Consider the following 21,224-nt stretch of genomic DNA (forward strand, 5'->3'; position numbering starts at 1 on the left):
CAGTTTGTTAAGGTTTACTATGGCTAGACACAGAGCCAAGCTCTGGGGACAGAAATAAAAGCAAAAAAGAGATGGGTCCCACCCTTGAGAAGCTTCCATTCCCTGGGAAAGACCACACAGAAGAGGGAGCCAAAAAGCATGGGGGTGAAGTCAGAAGCAGAGCTGCTGGCCCATGCAGTCAGCCTGGAAAGATAGACTGTAGCCAGGTTGTACGTGGAGTTAAAATGATAGGGGGAGGGGATTTGTTTTTCATCTTAGAGGCAATTTGAAACCAGTTTTGTTATGTTCTAGTGGCCAGAACACAGGCTTTGAACATCAGGTTCTTTCCTACTCCATCACTTTTAGGAAGCCTTCATTTCACTTGTCACTCTTGCAGGGATGGGAAACCTGTGGCACTAGAGGCACCATGGGCATTCTCTCCCCTTCCCTTTGGTTCTTTTATCAGTCAGTAAACATTAAGTGCCTGTTTTGTGCCAGATGCTATGCTGAGCACTGGGGATATAAATAAAGAAAAAACAGTACCTGCCTTCAAGGACTTTACAATCTAATGGAGGAAGACAATATATACAAGGAAGCCGAAAAGGGGATGGGGAAGGCCAGCAGAGGGCACCCAGTTCAGAGGCATGATGTGGATTTGAAATCAAAGCAAAGCAGTCACTGGAAAATAGATTGTTATGAGCCCTCTATATAAAGGAAGGCTTTGGAAAGTTTATTGCTCAGCCCTCTAATGAGAGGAGGAAAGCAGCTGAGGACTAAGGAGAAGTTGAGGGGTCAGAACTAGATCATTTCTTTGCCTTTCTCTTCGGTGGCAGTTTTTTTTCCTCTTCTGATACCTCTTCATCTTACCCTTAACATCAAATCAGTCACTAGGATTTTTTTCTAAGAAGGATATTAATAGCCTTTAAGCTCTAAAAGACCTTTTCATGATATGATTCATTGGTAAGACTAAGCAATAGTCTGTGAAAAGACTAGCAATTTAGAAACAATTTTATACATGTCATCCTAGACAATGCCAGTCTAGATCAGATTTAAATTTTTATTTCTAAGTATTGTCCCAGAACTCCCTATTTACCATTGAGGTTAAGATATAATGATAAAGGTTGTGACAGGAAGATCTCAGGAAGTTATGAGTTAGCAGGGGAGAAGGATGGACAAATTCAAAGAACATGATTAAAGAGGGAAAAAATACAATCCAAGCTATAGTTATAGGACAGTGGCATCCAAGCTAAGTTATAACCTGGGAATCATTGTGATTACCTAAATATGCTATGATTTTAAATTATTACACGTCTGTAAAAATCCAGGACGTATAAGCCTGAAATAGCTCTGAGCCATTCTGATTGAGCAGCTAAAATGACCAAGAGGGTCAGCTAGGTGGCTCTATATCAATTCTAAGACAGAAGGTAAGGAATTAAAAAATAAAATAAAATAAAATTACCAAGAAGCTGACATATAGGCTATATGAGTACAAACTAAAGAACTATGAACTGGAAAAAGAAAGGTTGGGAAGGAATAAAAACAAGCTCAGGAAGGATAGATTTAGATGTTCCAAGTGGAAAAGCTACCTTTAAAATATGGAATCAAAAATCTGTCATGGAGTGCTCTTTATCCTTCTAAACAGTGCCAAGATAAGGATGCTGCTCTATATTCTACACAGAACCATGTCAGATTCCCAGCCCCCTCCTCTATCCCAAACTGCTAGTGCCCTCCCTCCCAAACCACCTAATTTTTGTTTTTATTCATTTTATATTTATGTTCTTTGCATTTTTAAAGGTACTTCTCTCTACCAGTAGCATGTAAAGATGCTTGGAGTAGGGATGGGTTTCATTATTTGTACTTCTTCTCTCCACTGATTTATACAAGGCCAGGCACAGACCAGGTACTTAATAAATTCTTATTGGTTGATTGTTCAGTAAGCCTCAGGATTTTAGAACTAAGGGGCATCCCTTAAAGTTTTAGCAACATTTATTTTAAAAAAAAACCCACTATTTCATAAGTGATATTCCCAAGAGGTGATACAGGCCATAAATGTAATTTCAAAAGTAAAATAAATTCAGATTAATATTACTCAAAGGGGAAAAATTACATAGCTTTTTTTCTTCTTTTCACAGTTCTGTGACGTACTCTGGAATCCATCTGTTGAGGTGTTTTATGACCTATGTAACAGGAAACTGTAAAATCAATGGCAGACAGCTCAGCTAAAGATACAAAGGCTGGCTATGTCAGCCAGGACATCAGCATTGTTTTAAATGTTGTATATCTTTAACTTGGAAAGAGGACCCTTTGCATCTTCCCAAAGTAATATCTGCTTCAGTTTCAAACACTAAGAACTAATTATAATGGCTCTAATTTTGCTATTCAATTTAGAATGAATATTTTGAAAAGTTATTATCTTTTTAAGAAGTTGAAACTTTAACTTGTTTTCTCATGGATCAACATTCTTTGTCATTAGAAATTAAAGCACATAGTTTAAGCTGACAAGAAAGACTTCCAGATCATAGGATCTTCCCTCCAGGCATTGGGATTCTTCCTTCCCTTCTCATCATCACTCATCACTCAGAATTTACAACATTGTAAACAACTTTGCATCTCCATGGTTGATGTGGTCAAGACTTCCCCCAATACCAAACCTAGAAGAACAGGCACCAAACCTGCAACCCACGGATATGGGTAGGGGCTGGAGAATGTGGAAATCTCAAGGTGTGTAGAGTACATCTTTTGAGAACCCAATGGATTTGTCTTATTTGCTTAAAATAAATTTCAATTGTACACTATGCTTAGAAATACTACATATGTTCCCCTTAAGAGAAATACCTATGGTTTCTCCAGATATGGGAATCTGGCATGTCAAAGTCCACCAGAGATTCACACAAGCAGACCTCGAAGCCATAAAAAAGATTATCCCAAAATTTGAGAAAGAACCTATGGGGGTCGTGAAATAGTTTAGGCGAATAGTCAAAATCTTTGATTCCTCATACTTGGATTTTGATATTCTTATGGATGAAGTTTTAACTAAATGGGAGAAACAGTAGATAATTGAGGAGACTAATAAGAACCCCAGTCTTCCCAACTGGCCAGAATGACCCAGATTGGGAGAACTCAACTCCATTGCATCTTACAGGGAACTTTGCACAGCCAGGGAAGCCATTATGTAGACCATGAGACTGAATTCCAAGCACCAGGGGACTTGGTCTAAGTTTTGAACGATTGAGGCAGGAGGTAGGAGAGACTCCATCAAGTTTTCTGGACCCTGTCATAGAATCTGCAGAAAAGTAGATTGGACTGAATTTGCTTACTGAAGACAATATCAGTCACATCCATAGGCAATTTGTCAAAAATGCTTGCCCTATGTTAAGAAATTTCTTTCATAGCAGCTGTCTAAACTGGTTTGACATGGGTTTGCATGAACTTAAAAGAGTTGCAACATATATATACCAAGATGACAAAAGACAATCTGATGAGAAAAATGATGTCATAGATAATTTGGCTAGAGAGGTAAAAGCCTTTAATTTGAAATTAAAAGCAAATAGACAGTGGCTGCAATGAGAACTTATAGACCACCTAGGAATAATTACACCTAGGCAATATAGGAAAAACCCACCCAGGTGCTCTCTTTGCAACAGATATGGCTTGATGAGGAACTACAGATTCAGTGGACAATTCTCAGAACGGAGCTACAGAGGAAACTGAGGCAATCGTTTAATAACTATAGCGGATTCAAGCAGAATAATTTTGATTTTGACAACCGGTTTGGCAGTGCATTCCAGAGACCAAATTTCACAAAGTACTGTGAAGCTGGATGCTGCCACAATTCACAGCAAGCCCCAGACCCGAATGCCATGCAAGTGTATATAAAATCAGGTGCTCTTCTGAGATACCTGATGAGAATGCCCAGAAACTTGAAATGCAAAAGGGTATGAATGAAGGTGTGAACAGGACAGTATAGTAAAATGATTACAATATGGGAATAATGAAATGGAACTTATAGGAAATAGATAGGAAATGCTTACAATGAAATTAGCAGTGAACTTTAAACCCTGGAAAATAAGTGGAACAAAAACAAATGGGGAATTGGAGAGTGAAGGACAGGAACAAGAGCTAAGTTTCCCTGATCCTAGTATCCTAGTACCTGTGATATCTATACATTCTCCAGAGAACAGCACAGAGCCCTATGTGACCCTAAATGGAGTAAGAGTATTACAATTATCTTTTGGACACAGGTGCTGCCAAGTCAGTGTTGCAGAGATCCCCTGAGGAGTGCAAACCAATGGGTACTATGGAAGTAGTGGGTGTGACAGGAAAACCACAGAAAGTCAAAAAGCTAGAACCAAGAATGGTTTCCCTAGGACCTCTAAGTGTGGAACATTCCTTTCTCCTAATGTCAAATTCACCAATGAATTTAGTGGGCAGGGATCTTCTGTGTAAATTAAGGGCTACAATGCAATGTACATCCGCTGGAGATATTTCTTTACAACTTCCAGAAGAATATCCGAGTCTTTTTCCTAAACTATTTTTGGATACAGTAGAGGCAGAAGGGGAAGGAAATAACATCTATCTAATACCAGATGATATCCCACAAGAACTTTGGGCCACACATTCTACAGATGCAGGCTTATTAAAATCAGCAACAGCTGTTAGTGTGGTAATGAAGAGAGGTCCTGCACCATACATTGCACATTATCCATTGAGTAAAGAGGGTATTGCTGGTATGACCCCTATCATCTAGTCATTATTGCAGCAAGTAATCATAGTACCATACATTTCAGAATACAACACCCCAATTCTACCAGTGAAAAAACCCAAGCTAGACGAAAATGGGAGAGTAGCTTAAAGATTTGTCCAAGATCTGATCACATAGTAAAGTCTCACCCAAATCCTGCAATGATCATCTCCTCGATCCCAAGTAATGCAAAATATTTTACTGTGGTTGACTTATATTCTGCTTTCTTCTCTATACCAATACTCAAGGACTCCCAAAAGATATGTGCATTTACATGGCAAGGAAATCAGATCTCCTGGTGTTGGCCACAGGGATTCCATGAAAGTTCTTTATTTTCCCAAATCTTAAATAAAGATCTGAAAAATATGTATTAAAGACAACAAGGTGATACATTTTGTAGATGATCTACTTCTGGCTTCTCCATCTACAACAGTGTGTCAGAGGGATAGCAAATATCTTTTATATGAATTGTGCAAGAGGGGACATGATATCAAAAGCTAAACTGCAGTGGTGTCTTCCTCGTGTTGAGTACCCCGTTTGTGCTGTCTGAGGGATCCAGAAGCATTTCCCAAGAGAGTAGCAGACATACCAGAAGCCGAGTACTCCTAAGACCTAAGTACCAGAAGCCGAGTACTCCTAAGACCAAAAGGCAACTCAGAGCCATGTTGGCAATTTCCTGGTACAACTAGATCTTGTCCTAAAGAATGTGCTCTGCAGTGAATCATTGCCAACTCCTTTGGTAACCATAGAGTTGACAATAATTCCTTAGTTATATCTGCATGAGCTATCTGTTTCCCACTAGATATTATAAAACCTCTCTGCTTCCAGAGGGAACTTGCTTGGTCCACTTGAATTATAGTTCTATTTGACTATCAGGGCAAGCTATGATTTTGTTCCCCTACTGTGATCAGTAAAATTTACTTGGACTCTTGAGTCTCATCTCAGAGCCACACTCAGCTCAGTGAGCCACTGACATTTTGGCTTACTGTCTTTGCTTACTTGGAGACAGCTTTAAGAAATAGATATTTTTACTTATATATAAGGATTTAATTAACTTAGTATTTTGGGGATTTAGTTATTGATAAGGAATTTTATAGAGTAGCTTGGGTGAAACCAAGGCAGAAGAATTTCACTTGTGATGAAAGGAAAGTGGGCGGAGAATCTAGTTCCCTTAGAGTTAAGGCATCCTGGTTATCTCAATCCTAATATTTAACTTTATAATACAAATATATAATGGTCTCCAAGGCAGTTTGTGTATTGAGCCCAATGAAGAAAGGTTCACTCTTGGACTTTCCTTCAAGGAGAACTGGGATACTTTGTGGACACAAGCCAAAGTATCTAGTCAATCTCCATCCTAACAATACAATTTATAATCCTAATATTATAGATGTGAACTCAAAAAGATGAGTCTTCCAGACTCTAGGCCCAGCGCTCTTTCTACTGAACAGAGAGTCTGTCCTATGTTTCTTCACCTCTAGTGAAAGGCAAAAGACAAGCTAAGAAACTTTTATTAACTTTAAAAAGGAAGAGACAAATTTTATCCTTGAACAAAGCAAATACAAGTTTTTGAATCAATACAATATTATTTTAGCTCTGTGCTTTGTGACATAAAAGCGTAGAGACAGTAAACAGTCTATGCATAGCCAAGCAACCCAAATGGTTGCATGTTGACAGATTTTGCAAACTACATTATAGCACCTAAACTGTTTTACCTAATTAGTTCTCATTAAAAAGGTCAGTGTGCCTCTTTTTGGTCCAACAATAACTAGAAAGACAAGATGTTTTTAGTTAGTTAAATACAGTTATCTAAATCATATTTGGCATTTCAAAGTGAGAAACCGCTTAAAAAACTAGATGTAGTTGATGAAAAGAAATGACTTTTTCAGAACCCATTTCTCATTTACCAAATATCAACAGCTAGAGGCAGTGTTAAAAAAAAAAACTTATGTTGATGAAATTGGCTCATTTTTATGAGTCTTGATTAATCATATTTTAAGAGGTGCTGGTGGGCCAAATATTACCAATTTTAGACAGCAAAAATAGCTTGACAACTTTGAAATCCATATTAATAAGAATTCTGACCAAGCGATGATCAACCCTGATTTCAGAGGAAAGATGATGAAGCCTGATACCTATCTACAAACAGGGAAGGGAATGGATTCACTATGAGTAGGAGACATATATATCTGAACTCAGAGTACAAGGCAAGGACTTGTTTGCTTTGCTAGGCATATTTGTTATAAGGGCTTTGCTTTAGACAGCTAGGTGGCCAGTGCAAAGAGGGCTAAGCCTGGAGAAAAGAGGTCCTGGCTTCAAATCCAGCCTCACACACTTCCTAGCTATGACACTGGGAAAGTCATTTCATTACAATTGCCTAGCCCCAGATACAGTGCTGTGCCATGCCACCCACCCCATTTATCCCACACAGAGGAGGGAGGAAGCACTCCCATTGGGCTGCTAGGTGGAGGGGCTGTGGAGAGGGGGAGGGGAGAAGCTCCACCTGAGCCCCTCTGCCTTTCTAGTAATGAACTGGGAGGGGAGGGGCAATCAATTGCCATCTTTGGCATCCGTGCCATAGGTTCACCATCACTGGCCTAGACCATACCACTCTTCTATTGGTTCTAAGACAGAAGATAAGGGTTTAGAGGGGAAAAAAATCCAAGGGTTTTGTTTTAAATAGGAGGATGAAGTGAGGACAAATCAATTTTTGTTACTTGGGGAAAAAAGTGATTAAAAAACCTATTCTCAGCATCTCTGTGTCACCGAGCTGCCTCCTTGTCTGGGTCTCAGTTTCCTTGTCTGCAAAATCAGGGTTAGTTGCAATGACCAGGTCTTTGTATCTATATAACATCATAGGCTTAATGCTGGAAGGAACTTTAGAGTCATCTAGCCTAATCTCTTTTCTGATAAGTAAACTTAAGAGCCCCAATGGTGAAGTAACTTGGAATCTCATGATAATAATGATTTGGAATTGAGGTGGTGGACCTTCCCCAAAATTTTGTTTTTTAGTCATTTCAGTTATGTCCAGCTCTTCATGACGCCTATTTGGAGTTTTCTTGGCAAAGATTCTAGAGTAGTTTGCTATTTCCTTCTGTGGCCCGCTTTACAGAAAACCTGAGGCAAACCGGGTGAAGTGCCTTGCCCAGGGTCACACGACTCTTTGATGTCTGAGACTAGAACTGAGGAAGACGTCCTGATCCCAAACCTCTTATCTATTAGGACATCTAGTTGCCCAAATATACTAACACAAATTCTTCAAAGGACAAGGGAGAATACTCCTCCAAACCCCATGAAGTTGCTAAGATACGGGATGGGTTATATTTTAGTGATGAAAAGACTTAAATGTTATTGACAAATCAAAGGCTGTCAATACTTATTTTCTTTTAGTCTCTAAGAAAGTTAATTTTTCAGGGAGGCAACATTGCTTTAGGGCCAAGCCAAATAGCCTTTATCACGAGACAGACAAAAGGAACAAAAAAGTAGACTGGCTTTTTTAAACCCTTACCTTCCATCTTAGAATCCATACTAAGTACTGGTTCCAAGGCAGAAGAGCAGTAAGGGCTAGGAAATGATGGGGGTTAAATGACTTGCCCAGGGCCACACCGCTAGGAAGTGTCTGAGGTCAGGTTTGAAAATGGGACTTCCTGTCTCCAAGCCTGGATGACTGGCTTTTAAAAAAAGAAAGTTTCCGATGCAATTCATGATATCAGTACCCAACTCTCAGCTTTGTTAGCAAATATTCTACAATAAGTGAATTAGAAAGGATAGAATCATTAAGAAAAAGTTGTCATTTAGGATGCTGATTACTAAGGAAGAGAAGCATACATATAATTTAGAAAACCCACTAGAGTGAAAATGGAAAAAGGCCAACGCTTCACTTATCTAGAAAAGTCCCTTCTGCAAAAGTTTATTCCTTGATGTGGTAAGATTGGTCACCCTAGCAAGAATTGGGGCACCACCTTTGTGTCTGCAACTGCAGGGAGTCTACCTCCCACTCCAGATGCTCTATATAAGCAGGCAGTGGCTCCCTTAGTGTGTGCTAACAGGTTCTGTAAAGAAGCTGTGGATGGGCTGTTTGTCTGCAAGGTAGTGAAGTCTAAGAGATTGGCGAGGGGCATGCAATAGTAGCAGAAATTATTCCTGCTTTCCAACTGCTGTAGATTTAGCTTCCTGAGTTCCTGACTTGATAGCACATAGGAAGTACCATTCTCTATTATTTTAACTTTTGGTCCTTTTAATGCTCAATTAAGTAGTTGGTTTTAGATTCCATAGTCCTTACCTGCATATTTTAAAGCTCAAATGTAAACAGACTTAAATGAAAGATGCTCGGTCCACAGAAATTAAACAGCAGCAGCTATTAACTTTTTTTTTTAACTTTAGAATTGGTCCTGTGTATTGGTCCCAAGGTAGAAGAGTGGTGAGGGCTAGGCAGTGGTGGTTAAGTGACTTTGCCAGGGTCACACATCTAGGAAGTATCTGGGACTGCATTTGAACCAGGTCCTTTCATCTCTAGGCTTGGCTCTCCATCCACTGAGCCACCTAACTGCCCCCAAGATATTACACTTTTTTGATAGAACTGAAAGATAAAGATCGGATGTTTTAAGAAGGAATAAAGACAGGGTTCAGGTAATTGTTAAAGGAGACAAAGAAAAGGGAGGTGGAAGGGATAGGAGGGGTTCTTAGTCTGGGGTCCATGAACTTTATTATGATGTTAGCAACTCTATTTCCACTGACTTGTGAATGCTATGGATTGCATTCTGTGCATTTCAAACAATTCTGAGAAGGAAGGGGTCCGTATGCTTCACTAGACTATCCAGTGGATCCATGACCCTATTGAGAGCCATCCAGCGGTCTCTCTGAGGGGCCAGGGTTACTCTAGCTGGGTCGATCCAGTCGAGTAATGGAGATGAGAAGCACTGTGTGCTCAAGCCCACATGCATAGGCGTCAGTGGTCTGCCCTAGCACAGAGGTTCGCTTATTATATAGGGTTTCAAGCACGTACTTCTTTGGCACACAATCAATTTTCTACATACATGTTTCCATGGAACGTAACAAGACGCGTAGGCTAAGGAGATAGTCAGTGAAACACTGTTGCTCTAGATGAATGACACAGACAGGGTGATCTAGAGGTTGGTTCTCCCTGACCGAGGAGAATCATTGTTGCTTTGGGTCAGCTTTCAGTCCATCACAATTACTTGGGAGATGGGTAACAAAACATTTCATAGCCAAGTCCAAGGTTAGAGGGCAATCTAATGACAGACCAGATTTGGGGTTTTCCTCAACTTGCAAGTTCTATTTTTCTTGTGTGACTTTAAAGCCTGGCAATGTTGCCTGGTTTCTGTCCATAAACAGAATTCAGTGGCGTGTGTCTTGAAGATGATTGATGTTCTTGGCTCGCCTGGCTTGTCATGGGAGTGAATGTGGCTCTGTGGAGAAGGAAAGGAGGGGGGTAATAGGCAATAATCTTTGGGCTTTAATTCTGTAACTGTAATCTTTTGGGGCAATAACCTAGGGGGATTAAAGTGGGATATATATGTATTGATCCTGTAAGTATTTGCTCTCATATTATTTCTCCTCTATTGGAGAGAATAATAATCAAAGTCCATTAGTTAGGAAAGTTGGAGAGAGAGAAGTCACAGAAGAGGGTTAGTGGGGGGGCTTTTTCTCGGGGGCTGCCGTGCAGTTCCCGGCTCCCAAACTGTGCCTGTGTTGATAGTGGGGGTCTGTTGGCTCCCCGCATGACCCAAAGAAGATTAAGAATCCCTGGGGTAGAATAGCAATGCATTGACCTGGACAAGACTTATTTAAAATCAAATGCATTGAATGGAAGGGTAGTTTCAAGTGATTTGTGGTTAGGAGTGAAGACATGTCAGTAGTGCTGTTAAGAGCAAACACTGCCATAATTTTTTTCACCATTACTCTCTAGAAAAATATAAGGATTGCCCTTGTAGCCTATTGATTTGAAGCCAAAAGGATGGATTAGTACATGCTGAGAGCATATGGGGTACTTTGGGAATATCAGCATGAAAAAATGTTTAATCATTAATCAATGTTTAATGTGCAAAGGTCAATGTTTAAAGGTATCTATAAGTTGGCAGATAGAATTATTGCAGAGCAAGGAAAAAGGATAAAAGGAAAACTATAATATTCTAGTAATAAGCTATTCAGATTGTAAAAAAATAATATATTAAAAAAAAAAAGAATCCCTGGGGTAGAGTTAGAAATAGCAAAAGTGGATAAAAAGGTAGAAATAAATATTGAGTTTGGGAGGTGCTTCTCCTATCTCGTCTCATTTCCTCCCAACAACCCTGGTGGGGAAGTAGATGCTATTATTACTAGTCTACACATGAAGGAAGCCAAAGCAGACTGTTTAACTTGCTCAGTAGTTAAGAGACAAGACAGGATTCAAACTCAGGCCTTTGTGACTCCAAGTCAACTGGCTACCTTACTGCCTCAATTATAGAACGGGATACCTTCACTCTGGTACTATATAAAAAGCCACAGATGACCTATGGAATGCAGCCTACTAATAAGACTTGGAGACCTTCTGCCTAACTCCAAAAAAATCCACAAACTTTATAGAATAGAGAGCTGACATTTTCTGCAATCTTTAGGTGAATTAAATGCTCTATCCCACCCAATAAAAAGCCATTCTTCAAACAAAATAGAAATATAAGTAAAATATTTTTTAAACTATATATGGGAGAGACTAAGCATTTCAAACCACTTAAACATTGGCAAAATGGAAACCCATTTAATTTGGCGCCAGTAATAAGACCAGAATAACACTAACTTTTCTTGGAGATCAATTCTATTTGTATCATATACAAAACTGGACAACACAATCACCCCAAACAAGACATCTTGATGCCCTAGGGACATCAATAACAAGTAGCAATGTCGTTCCATTATAATTAAGCCAGTAAAGGCAACAGTGGTCTTCTGGATGTCTCCACCCTCCAGTTCCACAGTGCCTATGCTGGATTCATTAGAACTAGCCTAGGAGTACAGGTCTTGACCAAGACAGTTTTCTAATGTTCCTGGTCAATCTACATGGAATCCTTGGTAAATAAATAGAAATCAGTCTGAACTATTTGGGGTTCTGAGGCCTCTCGAAGTCAGTCTCATGACTTGGGCAGTAAAGTGATTCTGCATGAATGAAGATATCGCTCTTGCTTCTGGGTACAATGTAGAGCTTCCACCTCTCAGAGGCACAATATGGAGATTCTTCTAGCAGCCATAATTGTGAACTTCACATACGTGGACATCTAAACTCCCAAGGATGAAAAAATGTCATCAATATCATCCATGTCTTTGGCAGCTTTTGACATGGTGTTGTTTTCCCTTACTGGAGCCAATGCTGGTGACTTCAGTGCACTGTTACAATTTTCAATAAGATTTGCATTTCTGTCATCTGGCCATTGGCCCTTTTTTGATGTTACTTCAGGTCTATGAAGTATAAGGTCTGAGAATGTTCGTTTAGCATCTCTCTCTGTGACAGCCTTCTTCTCAGTGTGATGAGGAAACTGCTGAATTTCCTTTAGAACAGCAGGCTGCAACTTTCTCTGTGGTTTCCTCTGCTGCTTTACAAATTTATTCTGTGAAGTGATTCGTCTCAGGTGGCACTTTGAAGACATGTTACCCATACCACGGAGAAGAGAGTTACAGATGGATGTTTTTATGCAGTTCAATTTCTTGGGCAAGCTTTTAAAACAGAAAGGAAAAATGTAAAAACCTATTAGAGAAAAACCATAACAGAATTCCTCATTTTCTCTTTTCTCCCTTATTTCAGTCTTTATCAACAAAATGTAAAAATATACAATTCAATTTAACAAATGCAAAACACCATACAAGATGATGGGGAGACAGATAAAAATGAAAGTCCCTGCCTGAGGTCTTGTTCAGTTTTACTGAACTGGCTTTTTCTCCTTCTTTCTTCTTCATTAGAGGAGGAAGGTGAAAAATTAAGATAATGTAAAAATAAGAAGAAATGGCCTAGAAGTACAGGTCCTAACCAAGGCAGGTCTTTAGGTACCTAGTTTGTTCCAAAACATACAAAATTCCTCAAGCCAGTCTCCACAGGATCCACTGGAGAAGGGAATGGCAAACCAGTCCAGTCCAGTATTGCCAAGACAATCCCATGGATAGCTCTGGTCCATGGAGTCATAAAAAGTCAGACACGACTCCATAACAACATAAATCTACCTTGAATTATTGGTAAACCAGTCCAAGCTCTTAATTTCCTGATACATCTCAAATTTATAAAATACACTCTAAAATTCCTAATCCCACAATTTAGAAGAATATGAAGTCATTGAGCACAGGGACTTTTAATAAATGTTTATGGCTGATCTGAATGGGGTTACAATTTGATAACCAGGCTTCTGTCTTCACACTATTACTTCCAGAGAAAAGTCACGCTAGATCTTCAACTTGGCTGACAGTCAAAGGTCTCTTTCCATTCTCTCTTGCTACACATTAATAGAAAACAAAGAGACAGGAACAAGTAGGGTGAACCCATGATGTTGGGTCAAAGCCCATGAGGGTGCTTCATACCTCAACTGCTACAAGTCTTGTTTGCTGAAACCCTACTTTTCCCTCATCCAAAAAAAGGATGCCCGTAGAAGGAATGCAATTATTATCTCATCTTATCTTCACAATAACCCTAAGAGGTAGATGCTATTGTTATCCCCATTTCACAGAAGAGGAAATTAAGGCAAGATAGTAGACAAGTGACTAGCCCAGGATGACACAGCTATTAAGTGTCTGAGGATGGCTTTGAACTTAGGTCTTCCTGACTCAAGGCCAAAAGCCTCCATAAACTATGCCAAAGCAGGAGGGACTTGGGGGAACTCTAAGCAATGTTAAAACAAAAATAATTAAAATACATAAAAGAGAAATAAATGGTCCAAGGAAATTAAAAGTGTGTGTTTCTTTACTACGCATTAGCAAATGAAAGAATAAAACATATACAAAGGGCAAAAAGGCATTGCTTCTACTCAAAAAGTATAGTATGTTAAAGCTGACTTACCTGCAACCTTGAGCTTCTACATGCTTAAGCCGGTTACTTTTTAGAAGTTTGTTACCCAGAAAGGTGACTTTATGCTTCAATTTTTTGCTCCGACACCAAAAAATGGCCATTTGGAGTTCTTCTGAAAGTTGTGTAAAAGATCGTGCCTCTCGGATCCTCAGCACAAGCTTTCGGGCACCAGAGGGTCCTACCAACCGCTGGGATGAACTAATGGCTTTCCTTACTTTCATTTCAGAACATACAGACTGGACGTTGGCAACCTAGAGTGTGGACAAGCAAGAATGATAGTGTTATAAGACAATGCCAAAAGACCTATGATGAAAAAATGCTAGCCACTTCCGGAGAGAGAAGTGATGAATTCCAAGAGCAAACAAGTACAAATTTCTCACTTTATTTAAAAAGATTTTTTTTTTGCTTTTTTAGTGATATGGCTAATATGGAAATATATTTTGCATGATTTCAAATATTCAAAAAGTGATATTATTTACCTTGTTAGTGGGTAGAGGAGGGCTGGGAGAAAGAATATCGGGAACTCAAAATTTGAAAAGAACATAAAAAATAATGAAAAGGAAAATGTATTTTTATAGGTGGGTTTTTAAATTTTGTTTTTAACATTCAGCTTTTTTAAATTGTTTAGTTCTAAAAAACATAATCAAAAGGAAAAAATGTATTTATTTTCACAGGTTTTTAAATTTTATTTTTGACATTCACTTTTTTAAAAAATTTGAGCTCTAAATTCTTTCCCTTTCTCTCCTATCCCATGAGATAGCAAACAAAAGATCAGTTATATGTGTGAAGTCATGCAAAACATATTTCCATATTAGCCAAAATACCAACCTGGGTTAAAGTCCTCCTTTTAAATGAATTATAGATTAAATGGCACATTCCCCACAATAATTCAATTAAATAAAATTCCAACTTTTTTTCATAATTTCTAATTTACAATTAAAAACTATTGGTAATATATAATAAATTGAAAAATATACAGACCAGAGTAGTTTTGTGCCTTGGTCTTTTGCAAAAGGCCTTCAGGTCAAACACTGATGATGTTTCTTGTGGAAATAGAAAAAGCACATCAGACGATTTAGATGATCACAAACGCTTTTTCAAATTAGCACTAACCTCACAATTTAATTCATTCTGAAAGCCCTTTTAAGCCCTTTTCTTGCCAAACTATTAAAAATGTCTATGAGGGGCGGCTAAGTGGCCAGGTCAGGAGTTAAGACCTGGAGCTAAGAGGACCTGGATTCAAATCTGACCTTAAGTACTTCCTAGCCATATGACCTTGGACAAGTCATTTAACTCCTATTGCCTAGCCCTTATTGCTCTTCTGCCTTGGAACTAATACTCAGTATCAATTCTAAGATGGAAGGTAAGGGTTAAAAAATAAGTGACTACGAGAGAAATCACTGGACTTTTTAATAGGTGATTAGCAAAACCAAAAGAAAAACACCAAAATAAAAGTTTAAATGGCCAGGTTCAGAAATTCTGTTAACCTAAGCAGTTGGAGATATCTGTCTTGTAAGCAGAGTAGCAACTCTATAATTAAGATGAATGTAGATTCTAAAATCTGTCTCAGGTAATGCAAACATATAACAAAGACAATTGTCCAGTTTAGACAAAGACAGGAGCAAAACCAAATAAAGATGAGTTACCTCCGTAAGTTTTCCTCTTCAGCACTGCCTTCCCAATATCCACCTTTTCTGTTACCTTTATCCTCATTTGCTTAGCGTTTGGGGGTGCTTCTGTTTTTTCAATAGCCTTGGTTGAGTTCTCTTTTGCTAGAAATAGTTTGTTAAGCAATTTTGTTACTCCTTTAGCTACCATCTTTTTGTTAATAATATCAAGATAGGCCTCTCCTAAAAATTCCGTAAGCTCAGTTGGAAAGGTAAAATTTTTGAAGTAAGGTGTTGGTTGAATCTTGGATACCTCTTGTAGTAATTTAAATAAAGGCTGATATAAAGAGACAAGTTTTTTTAAAACATCCTTGTACAGGACCCTGGGGGAAAAAACAGAAATTCAAGAGTTAGCTAGTATGTATCATAAATTTGTTAAGTGCATAATAATCCAAGACTACCTCATTAAGCTACAGTCAGTGCATTCCTTTACCCAATTCCTAAATAGTCAGCATACTACTAAAATTGAAATTACTGGCATTTCCACTTTTCTTTTCTTCTCCAATATACTCCATAACTTTATACGAACTAGAAAAAAATGCATCAAAAAGGATTCAGGGTAGACAGAAATACTCTCAAGCATATAGTAGATAAAAGAATTTGTCAAATATACATTACCTATTCAAAAATATGGAAGCTATTGGGGGGAAAATGTAAATACCCAAGAAACGGTATAATTTAAAATAGTGAATGTGGTATCTTCCATAATAGTCCTCTCTAATCCAAAATCCCATTGAATGGCATTTTGGACTTATTTAAACTAAATGGATACCTTTCTTACAGTTAACCCCTGTGCCTCAAATTCAGAGATTTCCTTTTAAACTCTGCATTAAAAATCAGCTCATTATTTTTCAACTGTGGCTAAAAGAATAAATCAAATAAAAAGGGAACCATATGACCAGCCTTGTCCTAAATCATCATTTGCTGATGGAAAAAAAAAATAAAAGCTCATGGGGCTACCCTATTTGTGCAATAAAGACTACTAGTAATCTGTCCAGGGAAAAGGGGAAAAGAAATTTAAACAATGAAATCAGTTATTCACACATTTCAAAAGAATATACATACCACAACCTGCTCACCAGTCCTGTAATAACAGTGTTTAAAATGATGAATTCTTCCAAACAAAGATGCTTCACAGAAAAACTAGATAGAGGTCAGGCTGAATTAAGGTTAAAAAACTGGACAAAGATAATTATTTGTAATCTGTATCAGAGATGTCAAGCTCCCAGCTCTGGCTCTCAAAAACTCCCTTGTCCACTGGAATCAGAAGAAAATGTAACTGGGAAATGTTTAACAAAATAAATAAAACTACAATACAACATACATAATGTTAATTCATGGTTTTCTAAATCAATATGTGGCCCAAAGGGATCCACTTCTGTTTATGAGTTTGAAACCACCACTACTCCATGTATGTTAAGAGAAAAATGGTGCTGGCAAAAGAAATTTGTCTCATATTTATTAACATTTAAATGAATTTCATTTAAAAGTGCTCAGAATTTAATAATGAATTTAACACTCATGCTAATGTTATTATGACACCCGTATTCCACAAATAACTAAAGAACAGAAATTTCTCTGGCAACAAAACGTCAAGCAATTCCTAGGAAAAGGAGGGAAAAAGCAAGTTGCAATCCCCCTAGAATTCTATTGTTAAGAGAGTTTTTATTAATTTCTCCTTTTTTTATATTTAAGAGGAAAGAGAGCAATAATATTTTTTCAGTAAGAGACCCCCTATTGTTCAGTTTGGCAGTTAAGAGACTCCCTGTTGTGCCTCTTGGCAGTTGGTGACAGTTAGAAGGGTGTGACTGAGTGTGGTTTGTAAGTTGCAGGCCATTGGAAGAGACTTTTGGTCTCTGGCTCTCCTGAGGAGAAGGTGTGTTGCTAGCATTCTCTGACTGGAGACAGAGAAACAGAATAAGGCTACCTTTATTATCAATTAACTTGGGTAGATAGGTAGATAGATAGTGGTTATATTATCAGATAGAGAGAGTAGTGAGAGGGCTTTGGCCTAGAAGAAGATGTAGAGTTTTCTAGAAAAATTTAGTTAGGATTGGGATCTTGAGTATAGTTATAATCTATTATAAGATTACTTTCACTTTCCTCCTTCCTATTTCCTATCTGTATTTCCTAATAATAAACTAAGTGTTTTGCATTTAAGAAACTATTCTCCTGACTTTGATCAAATTCCTGCCCCCCAAAATTTAACTCCTCACACTATAAACCTTATTAAATATACTGAATCAATTTCCTACTAAAAATGAAATATTAAAACCAATGAAGGATACAGAAATGTCTTGCAGCAACAGTCTAATAAGCGAAGTATTAATTTGCAGGTTCCCAAAATCTTCATTAACACAAACTCCATCACTGGCTGGCTGGGAATTATATACTTTTTCCTACTTTCAAGTTCATCTTCTCTAGTGGTCAGAAATAGACAAAATGAATTATGAGAATGAGCCACAAGCTTAAATATATTTATTTGTCACATTCTTGGGTACCAGGCACTTAAAAGGAAATTCTGTCCACTTAACATTTTTCAAGTGGAGTTACTTTATGATCATTTTTAAATAGTGGCATTTGTTAATCAGCCTGCAGAGCTGAATATATTAGTACAATAATCTCATCAAACAGTTATGGCTTTCATTGTAATTCAACTTCAATCTTGACCATACCCAAGGGCACAAGCACCAGAAGGGTGCTTTGTTAACACAGGCTCCACTGCATTTAGTCTTTATTAAAACTAAGGTTTTACTACAATAACAAGTGACAGAATGTCTTCAAGAGTATTAGAATATCTGAAAGGGATCTTGTGATCCAATTACCTCGTTTTCTAGATGTGGAAACAGAAGCTCAAGACAGTTAAATGATTTGTCCAAGGTCACCAACTAGTTAGTGGTAAGGCCAGGCTTAGAATCTGTTTCTTCTAATCCCAATACAGTATTTTGCAATACAACAAATTCATTAAGTCTAAGCATTCATAAAATCTTTAGACTTCATGAAGTCTAAGCCATTTTACTATTAAGGCAGGGTATGCCTGTTTTGTTTTCATTCATAATAAAGCAAAATCACAGAATGCCAAAGTTGATATTAAACCAAAAAACTTTACATTTCTAGTCTATAAAGTCATGAAATAACCAGCTTGGGACACTTACTTGGGACACAGCTCAAAGAAATCTTGAATGGAACCCTCCAAATTCACACAATTCATGCGTTTGAGACACTGTTCAACCTGAAACAATGAAGATTAACATAAACAGAGGCAGGTAAGGTGGATGTTATCAAACAAGCCAAATCAAGTAAATATATGCAGATAAGTGTCCCCAGCACAGAAATACAAAGCAAACTGAGGAAGGAGAATATATTTGCTGAGTTATAGAAATCAAAGACAAGGAATAAAATACATATTACCAAAATCAAAGTATCTACAGGACCAATCTGTTGATTTCCCCAACCAAACATATATCAATCATTTCCTGAGCCCTTTCTGTAAGACTGACATTTAACAGGGCCGTGAAGGGCATGGAAGTAGCATGAGATTGCCCTCAAGTCTACATTTTGGCTTTGAAAGAATTAAGCATGACAGAGGGGAAAAATTAATTCATTCATCTATTGACTTTTTTTAAAAAACTCTTATCTTCCATCTTAAAATCAATACTGTATATTGGTTTCAAGGCAGAAGAGTAGATAAGGGCTAGGCAATGGGGGTTAAATGACTTGCCTAGGGTCACACATATAGGAAGTATCTGAGGTCACATTTGAACCCAGGATCTCCCATCTCTGGGCCTGACCCCCTATTCACTAAGCTGTCTCCCATCTATTGATTTTTTTTTCAATTTTCAATCCTAGGATATAATTTTTCATATTAAAACACTCTAAATCTGTGAAATATTAAGCAGAAATGTATATAACCCATGACATAAAAGGAACACCAATGCAATGCTACATGAGTGGTTAAAAAATATGACAGGGATACTCAGGGACAATGCCACAGAGGCGGTAGGGCATGAGTAAGGACCAGGTTTTAGATCTAGCAATTACATTTAAAAAAAAAATACAATGTTTCCTCATTTGAGTGATAGATGCACTTCCCAAAGGCAAAGCAAATCAATTCAGATTTTTGCCTTATCTTATAACATGGGAAGGGTTCCCAAAATCTATCTTTGATCCTCAGCTGTTCTCTCTTAAACTATCTCCCTCAGACAAAGAAGTAGCTGGTTTCACAGTGGAGAGAGCCCTGGGAATGGGTTAACAGTTGCAAAAGATATAACTAAATGAAAACTTACAAGGAAGAAGAGTCAACAGGATGCCTGACATCTCTAACAAGTAAATTTGCTAGTATCTAAAAAAGATAATGCCCCCTTCTGACCTGTTTGAGAGCCAAATATGGCTTGTGATGACACAGTTTGTTGTGATTACTGTAAAGGATAGCACGTAAGACACCTGTTTCAGCATCCAAATCTTTTCTTATAAGTGACATTTTGACAGTGTGGCACTCCTTAATCACAGCTTTAATATATGAACCTGAAAAGAGAGAAATAATGTTTGACTGTAAGAGCAGGTCTATATTCACCATATGCATTCTCAATATATGCTAAAAGGAGCCCCTTTCATTCATATATCACATTTCATTGATATGAAAGAACTTTCATGGTGCTTACAATCTATTTGTGAAGTAAGTATTTTATAGTAAGAGGTTACCTGAATGAACCTTTATTAAAAATTAGATTGGATGTACTGAATAGAAGCATATTATGTATTTGTAACAAATCACTGTGGGCTCTTGAATTAAAGGTATAATTACCTCTTGAAATACTAGATTATAAATTCACTGAAGGTACTTTCAAATCAAACAAGTATTTATTAAGTGCTCTCTACGTGCCAGGCACCAAGACTACAAAGACAAAAATAAACATTAAATGCCTTCAAGGAGTTTATACTCTATAGGGAAAATCAATCAGTCATCCACTCATTGACTCAATCAACATCTATAAAGTGTCAGGCATGGGAATACAAGCAACAAAGAATGGAATGATCCCTACTCCCAATCAGCATATGATCTGATAAGAGAGTCAACAAGTACATATTTAAATATATATAGCATAAATATATTTTTATTATAAAGATATTTTTATATAACAAAGCTAATACATACACTGTATATGTATAAACACACAGGTAAATACAAACACACACACAGAAGAGGTTCTATTAGAAGGCAAAAAAGGAATGCAAAGACATGGAGATGAGTGAGGTATACTAGGAACAGAGAGATAGCCAGCCTGGCTTGGATTACAGAGATCAGGGGGGGGGATCAAGTCCAAAGATGCTGGTAAGACAAATTGTATTAGACTTTAAAAGAAGCTTATATTTTACCTTGGAGGCAAAAGAAACTCAGTGGAGTTGTATGAATAGAGGCATCAGATGGTCAGATCTAAGCTTATCAAAAATCACTTTGGCATCAGTGCACAGACTGGACCAGAACAGTAAGAGACTTGAAGCAGAGGCCAATGAATAGAGCCTGTTGTTATAATCTATGTGAGATGTGATAAGGACCTGAACTAAGGTTAGATGGCTATATGAATGGGGGAGGTAATTGTTCCAGCTATCATCTGCTAGCTGTAACACTGAATAAGTCACTTTATCTCAGTTTCCTCACTTGTAAAAAAGGTATAGATACTAGTACTGCCTTATTTGTTATTGTGAAGAAAACAGTAAAAGTATTATATAAAATGTTAATTTATTATTATATTGATGTTTCTATGGTCTTATAAGTATGAGTACTACCTCCACTGGT

At 37.7% G+C, this 21,224-nt stretch overlaps 2 protein-coding genes across 4 annotated transcripts in view; one reads left to right on the forward strand and one right to left on the reverse strand.

Annotated features, from left to right (window-relative positions):
- Window positions 1–14,732, forward strand: part of GTPBP8 (GTP binding protein 8 (putative)) — a 28,510-nt gene extending 13,778 nt beyond the window's left edge. The window contains exon 6 of one of the 2 annotated variants that reach the window (XM_001366848.4): window positions 2,112–2,774. In XM_001366848.4, the coding sequence (XP_001366885.1) occupies window positions 2,112–2,202 (91 nt within the window). In that variant the 3' untranslated portion in view covers window positions 2,203–2,774. Of the gene's footprint in view, window positions 1–2,111; window positions 2,775–13,986 lie in introns of those variants that run through there. The other variant, XM_056793463.1, reaches the window with a different exon arrangement.
- NEPRO (nucleolus and neural progenitor protein) overlaps window positions 11,514–21,224 on the reverse strand; it is an 83,095-nt gene continuing 73,384 nt past the window's right edge. For both annotated transcript variants that reach the window (XM_056793462.1, XM_007493690.3), the window contains exons 2-9: window positions 19,797–19,951; window positions 18,583–18,659; window positions 17,716–17,847; window positions 16,493–16,570; window positions 15,407–15,750; window positions 14,742–14,803; window positions 13,752–14,011; window positions 11,514–12,424 (exon numbers count right to left, since the gene is read on the reverse strand). In XM_056793462.1, the coding sequence (XP_056649440.1) occupies window positions 11,989–12,424; window positions 13,752–14,011; window positions 14,742–14,803; window positions 15,407–15,750; window positions 16,493–16,570; window positions 17,716–17,847; window positions 18,583–18,659; window positions 19,797–19,907 (1,500 nt within the window). In that variant the 5' untranslated portion in view covers window positions 19,908–19,951 and the 3' untranslated portion in view covers window positions 11,514–11,988. The remainder of the gene's footprint in view (window positions 12,425–13,751; window positions 14,012–14,741; window positions 14,804–15,406; window positions 15,751–16,492; window positions 16,571–17,715; window positions 17,848–18,582; window positions 18,660–19,796; window positions 19,952–21,224) is intronic.

This window comes from Monodelphis domestica, chromosome 4, assembly GCF_027887165.1.
Source record: "Monodelphis domestica isolate mMonDom1 chromosome 4, mMonDom1.pri, whole genome shotgun sequence".
Taxonomy (NCBI): domain Eukaryota; kingdom Metazoa; phylum Chordata; class Mammalia; order Didelphimorphia; family Didelphidae; genus Monodelphis; species Monodelphis domestica.